This window comes from Orcinus orca, chromosome 5 (genome assembly GCF_937001465.1).
Source record: "Orcinus orca chromosome 5, mOrcOrc1.1, whole genome shotgun sequence".
In the NCBI taxonomy this organism is placed as follows: domain Eukaryota; kingdom Metazoa; phylum Chordata; class Mammalia; order Artiodactyla; family Delphinidae; genus Orcinus; species Orcinus orca.
In genome coordinates this window covers 35132703-35145269 of record NC_064563.1, presented here as the reverse complement: position 1 = coordinate 35145269, position 12567 = coordinate 35132703, and the positions used below count along the sequence as shown (strand labels likewise).

Sequence of the window (12567 nt, the reverse complement as noted above, 5' to 3'; positions counted from 1 at the left end):
TTCTGTTGATTATAAAAGCTAGATGTTTGTAACAAAGCAAATTTTTTCAGATGCCTATGAATATCTGACTACACAAAATCGTATTAAACAAATCCAAAAAGTAACAAGATAGACTGAATTTACTTCAAGAATATAAGGACTCCATCCAGTGAGTGCCTGCTATGTGCCAGCACAGTCTTAAGCTCTATGTTATCGTCATTTCTCCACAAAACCCTGCCAGAACTACATCATTATCCCCACTTTACAGCCAGGAAACAAGACCTCAGAGAGCTTCAATCATTTGCCCAAGGTCACACAGCTAATTACCATGGAGGTGGGATTTGAAAGCCAAACTCTCTTGTTCCAAAGGCCAAATTCTTTCCGTGAGACACCTGCCTTTCGTATAATTCTGTTGTGATTTCTTTACTAATTTTCATCATCCATTGCTTGTCTCACTCAAATGTGTTTTTTGGGTTTTGTTTGTTTGTTTCAGCTAATGGAGAAACACTCTCTTTTCATGAAGAAAATGCTACCTTCCTCACTGAGTGACCAGCGAAGTTCCTTGAGGAGTCCCCACCCCCTCACACCCCACAACCCGCATCTTCCCTCACCCTCCCCACCCCCATCCCAAGCTGGATTCCCTGCTGGATTCCCCAGCTGGCTCAGCTTGAGCTGAAAAGCTTCCTGGAAGTGGAGAGTGTCCTGCTGCCTGAATTCAAATAGTCTGTAGCTTGAGCAACCTCCCTTGCCCCTCTCCAAATAAATGCTTCGTGTGTGGCTTCCAGTCTGCCCACCTTGTTCAATCCACTGTCGGATGGAGATGGATATCACTTTACCTGCCTGGCCTTTCCTCATGGGGCCATTCTTAAAGGCTTCTGGAAGGGTCCCTGAGCGTGATGCCATCTTCCTTGTTGTTCAAGGGTCAGCTGCCCTTGGGTTTATCAACATAAATGTGCCTCTTGGGCAAGAGTTGTGCTCATGGCAGGCAAGATTGCCACCACTGGAGGCAAAAACAACGTTCTTGCTACAGAGGGGGTCTGTGTGTATCATAACCACAGGCATCACCAAGTATTTGGGTGTCTTTAACGTGCTCTTCGTGGGTAGTAATGCACAGACACATCCACTTCAGTGCTGTTGTCAGAGCACTTCTCGATCAGCTTAAATGGAGCTTCAGTTTAAATCTGTGGGGGATGAATTAGGCTGTGGTTGCCTACACTTGCAGCCTCAGAATATACTTCAAGGGTCCTTCCCCAGCCCTCTCAGGGCCCAGGCCAGCCAAATATAGTTCATGAATCCGCCACATACCCAGCCAAGACTCCCCGGCCTTCTGATTAAAACTGAAACCACCACCTGTGTCCTAGCGCAGTCTCGCATGCCTCCAAAACCACACACACGCAGCCCAGACTTAATTTCTCAATTCTTCCCCCAAGCTTCTGTCAGTCCACCTGTCACACAGAATTGCAGACCAAAATATCCAAGCTGAGTCTCTGTCCTCATGTAAGCTGCTAATCTAGACAGAACGATGTGTCCAATATGGGCACATTGGAAGACACCCTCCCTCAGTACCTGGGCTTCCGAATAGCTAAGGCCGACATAAACAAATGAAATCTTATTTACCCTTAAGAAAGCTGGAAAGAGAAGCAAGGCAAGACATTAGGTCTCCCGGTTGAAATTGCTCCAGCTGCTTTCCCTTTTTGGCTTCCAGGATCAAAGAAATTGTAATAATAAGTCCCGTGGGCAGGACAGCTATTTACAGTTTGTATGGTACCTTCGCACAATTCCCTCTGTTGTCTGAGGCACAGAAATCATCAAGACACCACCTAATGCTGCATTTCAACAAAGCTGCATTTCAGCAAAGCACCAATCCCCTCTGCGGCTGCACACCCAGGGGTGCCCACGACTGAAACACTGGGCACCAGGGCCTCCCCAGAAGAGAGAGTGTGCGCCTGGCTATATCAAATACCATTCACTGAGGTCTGTTTCTTTTCTTTCTTGCTTGTTACAGTGAATTTTTGCCCCCCAGCCAAGACCTGAATCCCTAACCTAAACACAGATGGAGGGCCTCAGAAGGAGGTACTTCTGTGTCTGAATGGCTGTGCATTTTCCAGAACCTGGAAGCTGTCTCAGCCACGGGAGGAAGGGGAGAATGGATTTGCACACCCTCCTGAGTTTCCACCAGACGCACGCTGTGCCGGGCCGCACACACTCGGTCTCCTTGGCTCCGTAATCTCAAAGAGCAGCTGCCTTAAACCATTAAATTAATCATCCTTTGGCAGGGAGAGCCCAGCAGACTGGTGCTTCCAGTTCTCAGCACAGTTTCTTGCTGTTTCTAATGAGGCTTCATTAACAGGTAAGAAAAGGCACTGTTGACCCCCTGACTCCTCTGGGGCCTCATTTAACTCAGACTCCCTCTTACAACATCCAGTACAATTACACTCTGGCGGCAGTTCACTGACAGGTGGCAGGGAGGATGCTGCTTGTGCTGGTCTCAAGGACAGAGTGTTTGTTCTGGGGCAGACCAGAGAAGGGCTCCCGACGGACTCCTCTGAAAGCGCAGACAGGCTCTATCTCCAGACGAGGTAACGAATTCTACTGGCCTCTGGCCTGGCTCCTGGAGCACAGTGTAAACTCCCACTGAGATTGCTAGAACATCCACTGGATTTCAGACCAAAGTCCTTAAGTCTCACCTTCATTATCATCTATGACACTTCCAAGCACCTGCTGGTGCCCAGACATTTTGTTGGACTTTGGGGATCCCAGTAAAAAGAAGAGACAGTTTCTGTGCTGGTGGGTTTACAATCTCTTTGAGGAGTTCACATGTGCACATAAAAGGAGAAACAAAGCAAAGCAGGCAGAGCAGCACATTACACTTTGCACAACCCCTTCACATAAAATTCAGTTTATCGTAGGAAACATGAACATAGACATTCAGATCTGATCTCTGTTGGTTTCGGTAAGATGATTCAACAGGAATCATCAAGCACCATGCTGGTCTCTGATTATCTCCAAATAGCACACAAATATTTTTTCCAGATTTATTAAGATAAAATTGACATACAACACTGTATAAGTTTAAGGTATACAGAATGATGATTTGATATATTGTGAAATGACTACCACAATAAGTTAACATCCATTATCTTAAATAGAGAGCAAAAATATTTTTCTTCCTTGTGATGAGAACCCTTAGGATTCACTCTCATTTTTTTTTTTTTTTTTTTTGCGGTACGCGGGCCTCTCACTGCTGTGGCCTCTCCCGTTGCGGAGCACAGGCTCCGGACGCGCAGGCTCAGCGGCCATGGCGCATGGGCCCAGCCGCTCCACGGCATGTGGCATCTTCCTGGACAGGGGCACGAACCCGCGTCCCCTGCATCGGCAGGCGGACTCTCAACCACTGCGCCACCAGGGAAGCCCAGGATTCATTCTCTTAATAACTTTCATCTATACTATACAGCAGTGTTAACTATAGTCATCATGCTAACTATAACGTCATGTATGTTACGTCCCTAGTACTTATTTACCATATACTAGAAGTTTATACCTTTTGACCACCTTCATCCAATTTCCCCTCCCCCTACCCCCTACCTCTGGTAACCACAAATCTGATCTCTTTTTCCATGAGTTGTTTTTTTTTTTTAAGGTCTCACATATAAGTGAGATCATACAGTATTTGTCTTTCCGTGTCTGACTTACTTCACTTGGTATAACGCATTCGAATTCCATCCATGTTATCACAAATGGCAAGATTTCGTTCTTTCTAATGGCTGAATAATATTCACTGTGTGTGTGTGTGTGCATGTGTGTGTGTGTGTATGTATGTGTGTGTGTAATCTCACACTTCTTTATCCATTATCCATCAATGGACACTAAGGTTGTTTCCATACCTTGGCTTTTGTAAGTAATGATGCTATGAACGTGGGGGTGCAGATATCCCTTTCACATAGTGTTTTCATTTCCTTTGGATATAGTCCCAGAAGTGGAAATGCTGGATGATGTGGCAGTTCTATTTTTAATTTTTTGAGGAAACTCCACACTGTTTTCCATAGCAATGGTACCAATTTACAATCCTACAAGGGTTCCCTTTTCTCCACATCCTCTCCAGCATTTGCTATCTTTTGTCTTTTTGATGCTAACCATTTTAACAGGCATGAGGTGACATATTGTGATTTTGATTTACATTTTCCTAATGATTAGTGATGTTGAGCATCTTTTCACTTACCTGTTGGCCATTCATATATCTTCTTTGGAAAAATGTTTGCATGCCCTTTGCCCATTTTTTAATTGGGTTATTTGGTTTTTTTTTTTTTTATTGAGTTGTGTGAGTTCCTTATTATAATTTGGATGTTAACCCCTTATCAGATGTATAGTTTGCAAATATTTTTTCCCAATCCGTAAGTTGTCTTTTCTTTTGTTGATTGTTTCTTCTGCTGCACAGAAGCTTTTCAGTTTGATGTAGTCCCACTTGTTTACTTTTTATTTTGTTTCTTGTACTTTAGGTGTCATCCAAAAAATCATTTGTCAAGACCCATGTCAAAGAGCTTTTTTCCTATGTTTTCTTTGAGGACTTTTATGGGTTTCCATCTTGCATTTAAGTCTTTAATCCATTTTGAGTTAATTTGTGTGAGTGGTGTAAGATAAGAATCCAGTTTCATTGTTTTATGTGTGAATATCCAATTTTGCCAGTTACTGAAGAGACTGTGTTTTCTTCATTGAGTATTTTTGGCTCCCTTGTCAAATACTAGTTGACCATATATGTGTGGGTTTATTTCTGGGCTCTCAGTTCTGTTCCATTGGTCTATATGGCTGTTTTATGCCAATATCATACTGTTTTGATTACTATAGCTTGAAATCGGGAAGTGTGATGCCTCCCACTTTGTTCTTCTTTCTCAGGATTGTTTTCACTATTCAGGATTTTTGTGGTTCCATGTAAATTTTAGAAGTGTTTTTTCTACTTCTGTAAAAAATGCCATTGGAATATTGATAGGAATTGCATTGAATTTCTAAATGGCTTTGAGTAGTCTAGACATTTTAACAATATTAATTCTTCTAATCCATGAACACAGAATGCCTTTCCATTTCTTTGTGTCTTCTTTGATTTCTCTCATCAGTGTCTTATAGTTTTCACTGTAGAGATCTTTCACCTCCCTGGTTAAATGTATTCCTAAGTATTTTATTGTTTTTGATGCTATCGTGCTATAGATATCCTTTCATAAACACATAATCTTTTTGTTTTGAGAAATGGTAAAAGAGGATGGTGCCTCTTTGGGGCAATTCTAGCATCTTATCTGGGGTTGCTGGACTTAGAAAATAAAAATACAAGGTGCCCAGTTGAATCTGAATTTCAGATAGATAAAGAATAATTTTTAATAGAAGTATGTCCCACATATTGTCTGAGACATATGTCTACTAAAAAGTTATCTGGCAGCCCTAATCATATCAGACAGAAACACTCCATACTTCATATCCCTGGACCTCAAATAATACATGAAGTTTTGTCCAGCATTTCTAGCTTGGATATTCCAACACACAAGAAGAGGAAGGGGTGACCCAGGCCATGTCCTTGCCCAGTCTTGATTGAAAACTCCGTCTCCTGACACAATAGCACAGGCAGGTCCAGTCATGTTCAAGAAATTAATCTGCTAGATGAGTGATGAAATAAAGCAAACTATTTTCTCCACGGAAGCGACTGGCTTAATTAGATCATATAGACTGGTTATTTTGAACAATAGATTGAGCAGGAACCAGAGTAGATCCCAGCATAGATGTGCTGTGCTGCAGAGTCAACAAAAACCCCCATTGTCCTGGTCATACACAAGAAGAAATACTCCATTTTCTCCAGCTCCTCCTGAGAGTGAAAAGTAATTCACACCCCAGGGAGTCAAGCTTTCAGTGTAGTTCTAGGATTGGACACAAAACCCATGTTGCATTTTAGGGGAAGGCATTTTGCAAAGTGGGTGAGCAACAAACTACATAATTTCTTTGGACAAGTCATAGATACTTTGTTGGCTTGTTGTTTTGTTTTGTGCAGCGAAATTTCTTATTGAAGGCCTGAACAGGAAAAATATATAAACAAGGTTCACAATTTTAAACTAAAAAGCATACTTGGCAAAAAAGCGTACAAGTTGTTGCTAACCAGTGGTGCTCTGGGTGCTTTAAGAGGGAATCACAGGACGGGGGTGGTGGGGGGCGGGTGGCAGGAATCAATAGACTAGTGGTAGGTTCAGCACCTCATCATTTAGCTACTGGTGACCAAGAGAAAAGAGGTAAGAGAAACATATAGGGTCATACACTGTCCTGGGAAAGTTAAAGAGTGGTTTTACACATTATTTTGGGAATTCAGTCTTAGCAGTTTACCTGAGCAACCATCATGCTCAGTAGTGGAAAACTCACTCCAAGATTAAATCCTCTTCCTCAATAACCATTTATGCAGCCCTGTTACATGTCACCATGGTAGGTGCCAAGGATACAGAGATGTACAAAATGTGAACCTGCCTTCAAATAACCTAGATCAGCACTGTCCAACAGAAACAGAATGCAAGCCACATATGTCATTTAAAACTTTAATAGTCACATTTTTAAAAGGGAGTGGGGGACAGGTGTATATATGTCAAACTAATTTTGATAACATTTTACTTAATCTCATTATATCCAAAATCCTATCATTTCAGCATGCAATTTATTAATTAGAAATTTTGCATTCTTTTGGGGTACTAAATCTTCTAATCTGGCTTATATTTTAGCCCTCTAGTCCATCTCAATTTGGATACTAAATTTTCATCAGAAGTACTTGATCTGTATTTAGCTCTCATAAAATTTATAGTTGAAAAAGTAGATTTACAAATCCAAGTTGTTCCAAACATACTTAAAAGTTTTCCAGTAAGTGAATTGAGGACCAAAAAATTGTTTTCCTTTGATGTTTACAACTATATTCACCACCTATATTCACCTTTTTCAGAAGAGTTCATGTAACTTTGAAGCAAAAGCATGTTAATTTCAAAACCACACCTGCCCAAGTTAAGTAAATCCACTCACTCTTGTGTCCAATTATTAATATCATGTTTAAGGAGGTATTACATAAATTGCAAAATCAATTCTAAATCTATAAATATCAAAAATGAAACATGTTTCAAATTTTTCTTGTAAGTTTTACAGGACAAATATTCTATACTGTTTCAATTTTTAAATTAAAATTTTAATTAAAATTAAACAACATTTTAGTTTGCAAGGCAGAAATAGAGACACAGATGTAAAGAACAAGATGGACATCTGATGGACATCAAGGGGGAAGGGGGGGTGGGATGAACTGGGAGATTGGGATTGACATATATACACTAATATGTATAAAACAGATAACTAATGAGAACCTGCTGTATATATAGCACAGGGAACTCACTTCGCTGTACAGTAAAAACAAACACAACATTGTAAAACAACTATATCCCAATTTAAAAAAAAATTTTTTTTTAATTTCAGTTCCTCAGCCACACTAGCCATATTTCAAGAGCTCAATAGCCACACATGGATGGTGGCTACCATATTGGACAGTGAAGATTAAAGCTGAGTAGAGGTGGGTGGGATGTACAATGGACTTAACCATGAAAACAACTGAGGTCATACTTGCAAGCTTATGTGAGAAGCCCTGCTTTCACTTCCCCAATTATGTCTGAAGTGCCTGGCAGGAGGATATCCCATAGTATCCTAAGTGAGTATAAATTGCGTGGCTGCCATTCCAACAGTTTTGCAGCCTTCCTCCAGGTAATCCTTCTATTCCACTGCACTGCTTCTCATAAGCAGCTCTTTTGGAAGGAGTTCCCCTAGCAGAGCGCTTGGCCTCCTGTGACATAGGTCTTTCATTTTATGTGCATCCCTCTCCTTTCTTTGACCTCTTGGAAGGGGTAATGAATCAAGAGAGGCTCACATGACCTCACATCTAGCTCCCACTTGCTCAGCTGAACCATTCTGCCAGTTCCCTCTCCCTCATGGCGACTTTCTCTCCAAGGTCCCACAGCCTCTCCCTCAGTCTAGCTACATCAGGACTTACCACCAACCACTTCGGTTCCTCAGACAGATGTGAACCCCACATCTGGGCTGAATTCATATTCTTTTCTCGGCCCTGTGCAAATCAGGGTATGTGACCAGGCATCTGTTTCAATGTCCCCAGATATTTCCTAAGTTTTAAGAAACTCCTGAACTGTCCATTTTAGTTAGGGGGGCTAATCTCCCCAGAGCACAAAAGGGACCTCTAGGGAACAGGGCAGTCCAACTCCACAGGGTCTCAGCTGGACCCAGCCTGAGTGCCCTAATACATACTATGTTCATAGGAGTTAAGGCATCATTGATTATAAAATGCACCATTACTGGATGTAACCCTAAGAAATAAAACCACCCCTAATGGAAGTCTACTAGGACACCCCTGATAAAGCTGAGACACTAAAGGCCTCAGTTTATGGGTAAATGAGAATATACAGAAAAGAGATAGCAATGCGGAGAGGGGGAAGATGGCGGAAGAGTAAGACGCGGAGATCACCTTCCTCCCCACAGATACATCAGAAATACACCTACACGTGGAACAACTCCTACAGAACACCTACTGAATGCTGGCAGAAGACCTCAGACCTCCCAAAAGGCAAGAAACTCCCCACGTACCTGGGTACGGCAAAAGAAAAAAGAATAAACAGAGACAAAAGGATAGGGACGGGACCTGCACCAGTTGGAGGGAGCTGTGAAGGAGGAAAGGTTTCCACACACTAGGAAGCCCCTTCGCGTGCGCGGAGACTGCGGGAGGCGGAGCAGAGCACAACAACAGGGGTGCGGAGGGCAAAGCGGAGAGATTCCCGCACAGAGGATCGGGGCCGACCGACACTCACCAGCCTGAGAGGCTTGTCTGCTCACCCGCCGGTGTGGGCGGGGCTGGGACCTGAGGCTCAGGTTTCAGTCGGAGCGCAGGGAGAGGACCGGGGTTGGCGGCGTGAACACAGCCTGCAGGGGTTAGTGCGCCACGGCTAGCCGGGAGGGAGTCTGGGGAAAAGTCTGGAGCTGCCGAAGAGGCAAGAGACTTTTTCTTCCCTCTTTGTTTCCTGGTGCGCGAGGAGAGGGGATTAAGAACGCTGCTTAAAGGAGCTCCAGAGACGGGCGCGAGCCGCGGCTAAAAGCACGGACCCCAGAGACGGGCATGAGACGCTAAGGCTGCTGCTGCGGCCACCAAGAAGCCTGTGTGCGAGCACAGGTCACTATCCACACCTCCCTTCCGGGGAGCCTGTGCAGCCCGCCACTGCTAGGGTCCCGGGATCCAGGGACAACTTCCACGGGAGAACACACGGCGCGCCTCAGGCTGGTGCAACGTCACGCCGGCCTCTGCCGCCGCAGCTCGCCCTGCACTCCGTACCCCTCCCTCGTCCCGGCCTGAGTGACCCAGAGCCCCCACATCAGCGGCTCCTTTAACCCCGTCCTGTCTGAGCGAAGAACAGACGCCCTCCGGCGACCTACACGCAGAGGCGGGGCAAGATCCAAAGCTGAACCCCGGGAGCTGTGCTAACAAAGAAGAGAAAGGGAAATCTCTCCCAGCAGCCTCAGGAGCAGCGGATTAAATCTCCACAATCAACTTGATATACCCTGCATCTGTGGAATACCTGAATAGAGAATGAATCATCCCAAATTGAGGAGGTGGACTTTGAGAGCAAGATTTATTATTTTTTCCCCGTTTCCTCTTTGTGTGAGTGTGTATGTGTATGCTTCTGTGTGAGATTTTGTCTGTATAGCTTTGCTTTCACCATTTGTCCTAGGGTTCCATCCATCCTTTTTTTTTTTTTTTTACTTTTAATAATATTTTTTTCTTAATAATTATTGTTTTATTTTAATAGCTTTATTTTATTTTCTTTTATCCTCTTTCTTTCTACTTTTTCTCCTTTTATTCTGAGCCGTGTGGATGAAAGGCTCTTGGTGGTGCAGCCAGCAGTCAGTGCTGTGCCTCTGAGGTGGGAGAGCCAACTTCAGGACACTGGTCCACAAGAGACCTCCCAGCTCAATGTAACATCAAATGGCAAAAATCTCCCAGAGATCTCCATCTCAACACCAACACCCAGCTTCACCCGACCAGCAAGCTACAGTGCTGCACACCCTATGCCAAACAACTAGCAAGATAGAAACACAACACCACCCATTAGCTGAGAGGTTGCCTAAAATCATAATAAGTCCACAGACACCCCAAAACACACCACCAGACGTGGACCTGCCCACCAGAAAGACAAGATCCAGCCGCATCCACCAGAACACAGGCACTAGTGCCCTCCACCAGGAAGCCTACACAACCCACTGAACCAACTTTAGCCACTGGGGACAGACACCAAAAACAATGGGAACTATGAACCTGCAGCCTGCAAAAAGGAGGCCCCAAACACAGTAAGATAAGTAAAATGAGAAGACAGAAAAACACACAGCAGATGAAGGAGCAAGATAAAAACCCACCAGACCTAACAACTGAAGAGGAAATAGGCAGTCTACCTGAAAAAGAATTCAGAATAATGATAGTAAAGATGATCCAGAATCTTGGAAATAGAATAGACAAAATGCAAGAAACATTTAACAAGGACCTAGAAGAACTAAATATGAAACAAGCAATGATGAACAACACAATAAATGAAATTAAAAATACTCTAGAAGGGATCAATAGCAGAATAACTGAGGCAGAAGAACGGATAAGTGACCTGGAAGATAGAATAGTGGAAATAACTACTGCAGAGCAGAATAAAGAAAAAAGAATGAAAAGAACTGAGGAAAATCTCAGAGACCACTGGGACAACATTAAATGCACCAACATTCGAATTATAGGGGTTCCAGAAGAAGAAGAGAAAAAGAAAGGGACTGAGAAAATATTTGAAGAGAGTATAGTTGAAAACTTCCCTAATGTGGGAAAAGAAATAGTTAATCAAGTCCACCAAGCACAGAGAGCCCCATACAGGATAAATTCAAGGAGAAACAGCCAAGACACATATTAATCAAACTGCCAAAAATTAAATACAAAGAAAACATATTAAAAGCAGCAAGGGAAAAACAACAAATAACACACAAGGGAATCCCCATAAGGTTAACAGCTGATCTTTCAGCAGAAACTCTTCAAGCCAGAAAGGACTGGCAGGACATAGTTAAAGTGATGAAGGAGAAAAACCTACAACCAAGATTACTCAGCCCAGTGAGGATCTCATTCAGATTTGATGGAGAAATTAAAACCTTTACAGACAAGCAAAAGCTGAGAGAGTTCAGCACCACCAAACCAGCTTTACAACAAATGCTAAAGGAACTTGTCTAGGCAAGAAACACAAGAGAAGGAAAAGACCTATAATAACAAACCCCAAACAATTAAGAAAATGGGAACAAGAACATACATATCGATAATTACCTTAAATGTAAATGGATTAAATGCTCCCACCAAAAGACACAGACTGGCTGAATGGATACAAAAACAAGACCCATATATATGCTGTCTACAAGAGACCCACTTCAGACCTAGAGACACATACAGACTGAAAGTGAGGGTATGGAAAAAGGTATTCCATGCAAATGGAAACCAAAAGAAAGCTGGAGTAGCTATTCTCATATCAGACAAAATAGACTTTAAAATAAAGACTATTAGAAGAGACAAAGAAGGACACTACATAATGATCAAGGATCGATCCAAGAAGAAGATATAACAATTGTAAATATTTATGCACCCAACATAGGAGCACCTCAATACATAAGGCAATGGACAGATCATCCAAAATGAAAGTAAATGAGGAAACACAAGTTTTAAATGATACATTAAACAAGATGGACTTAATTGATATTTATAGGACATTCCATCCAAAAACAACAGAATACACATTCTTCTCAAGTGCTCATGGAACATTCTCCAGTATAGATCATATCTTGGGTCACAAATCAAGCCTTGGTAAATTTTAGAAAATTGAAATTTTATCAAGTAACTTTTCTGAACACAACGCTATGAGACTAAATATCAATTACAGGAAAAGATCTGTAAAAAATACAAACACATGGAGGCTAAACAATACACACTAGTTAATAACGAAGTGATCACTGAAGAAACCAAAAGGAAATCAAAAAATACCTAGAAACAAATGACAGTGGAGACACGACGACCCAAAACCTATGGGATGCAACAAAAGCAATTCTAAGAGGGAAGTTTATAGCAATACAATCCTACCTTAAGAAACAGGAAACATCTCGATTAAACAACCTAACCTAGCACCTAAAGCAGTTAGAGAAAGAAGAACAAAAAAACCCCCAAAATTAGCAGAAGGAAAGAAATCATGAAGATCAGATCAGAAATAAATGAAAAAGAAATGAAGGAAACAATAGCAAAGATCAGTAAAACTAAAAGCTGGTTCTTTGAGAAGATAAGCAAAATTGATAAACCATTAGCCAAACCCATCAAGAAAAACAGGGAGAAGACTCAAATCAATAGAATTAGAAATGAAAAAGGAGAAGTAACAACTGACACTGCAGAAATACAAAAGATCTTGAGAGATTACTACAAGCAACTCTATGCCAATCAAATGCACAAATTCTTAGAAATGCACAACCTGCCAAGAC

At 42.3% G+C, this 12567-nt stretch overlaps 1 protein-coding gene across 1 annotated transcript in view; it reads left to right on the top strand.

Annotated features, from left to right (window-relative positions):
• BFSP2 (beaded filament structural protein 2) overlaps window positions 1-763 on the top strand; it is a 69797-nt gene extending 69034 nt beyond the window's left edge. Inside the window, exon 7 of the mRNA XM_004278918.1 lies at window positions 473-763. Within this exon, the coding sequence (XP_004278966.1) occupies window positions 473-476 (4 nt within the window). The 3' untranslated portion in view covers window positions 477-763. The remainder of the gene's footprint in view (window positions 1-472) is intronic.
• The last annotated feature ends 11804 nt before the right edge of the window (window positions 764-12567 follow it).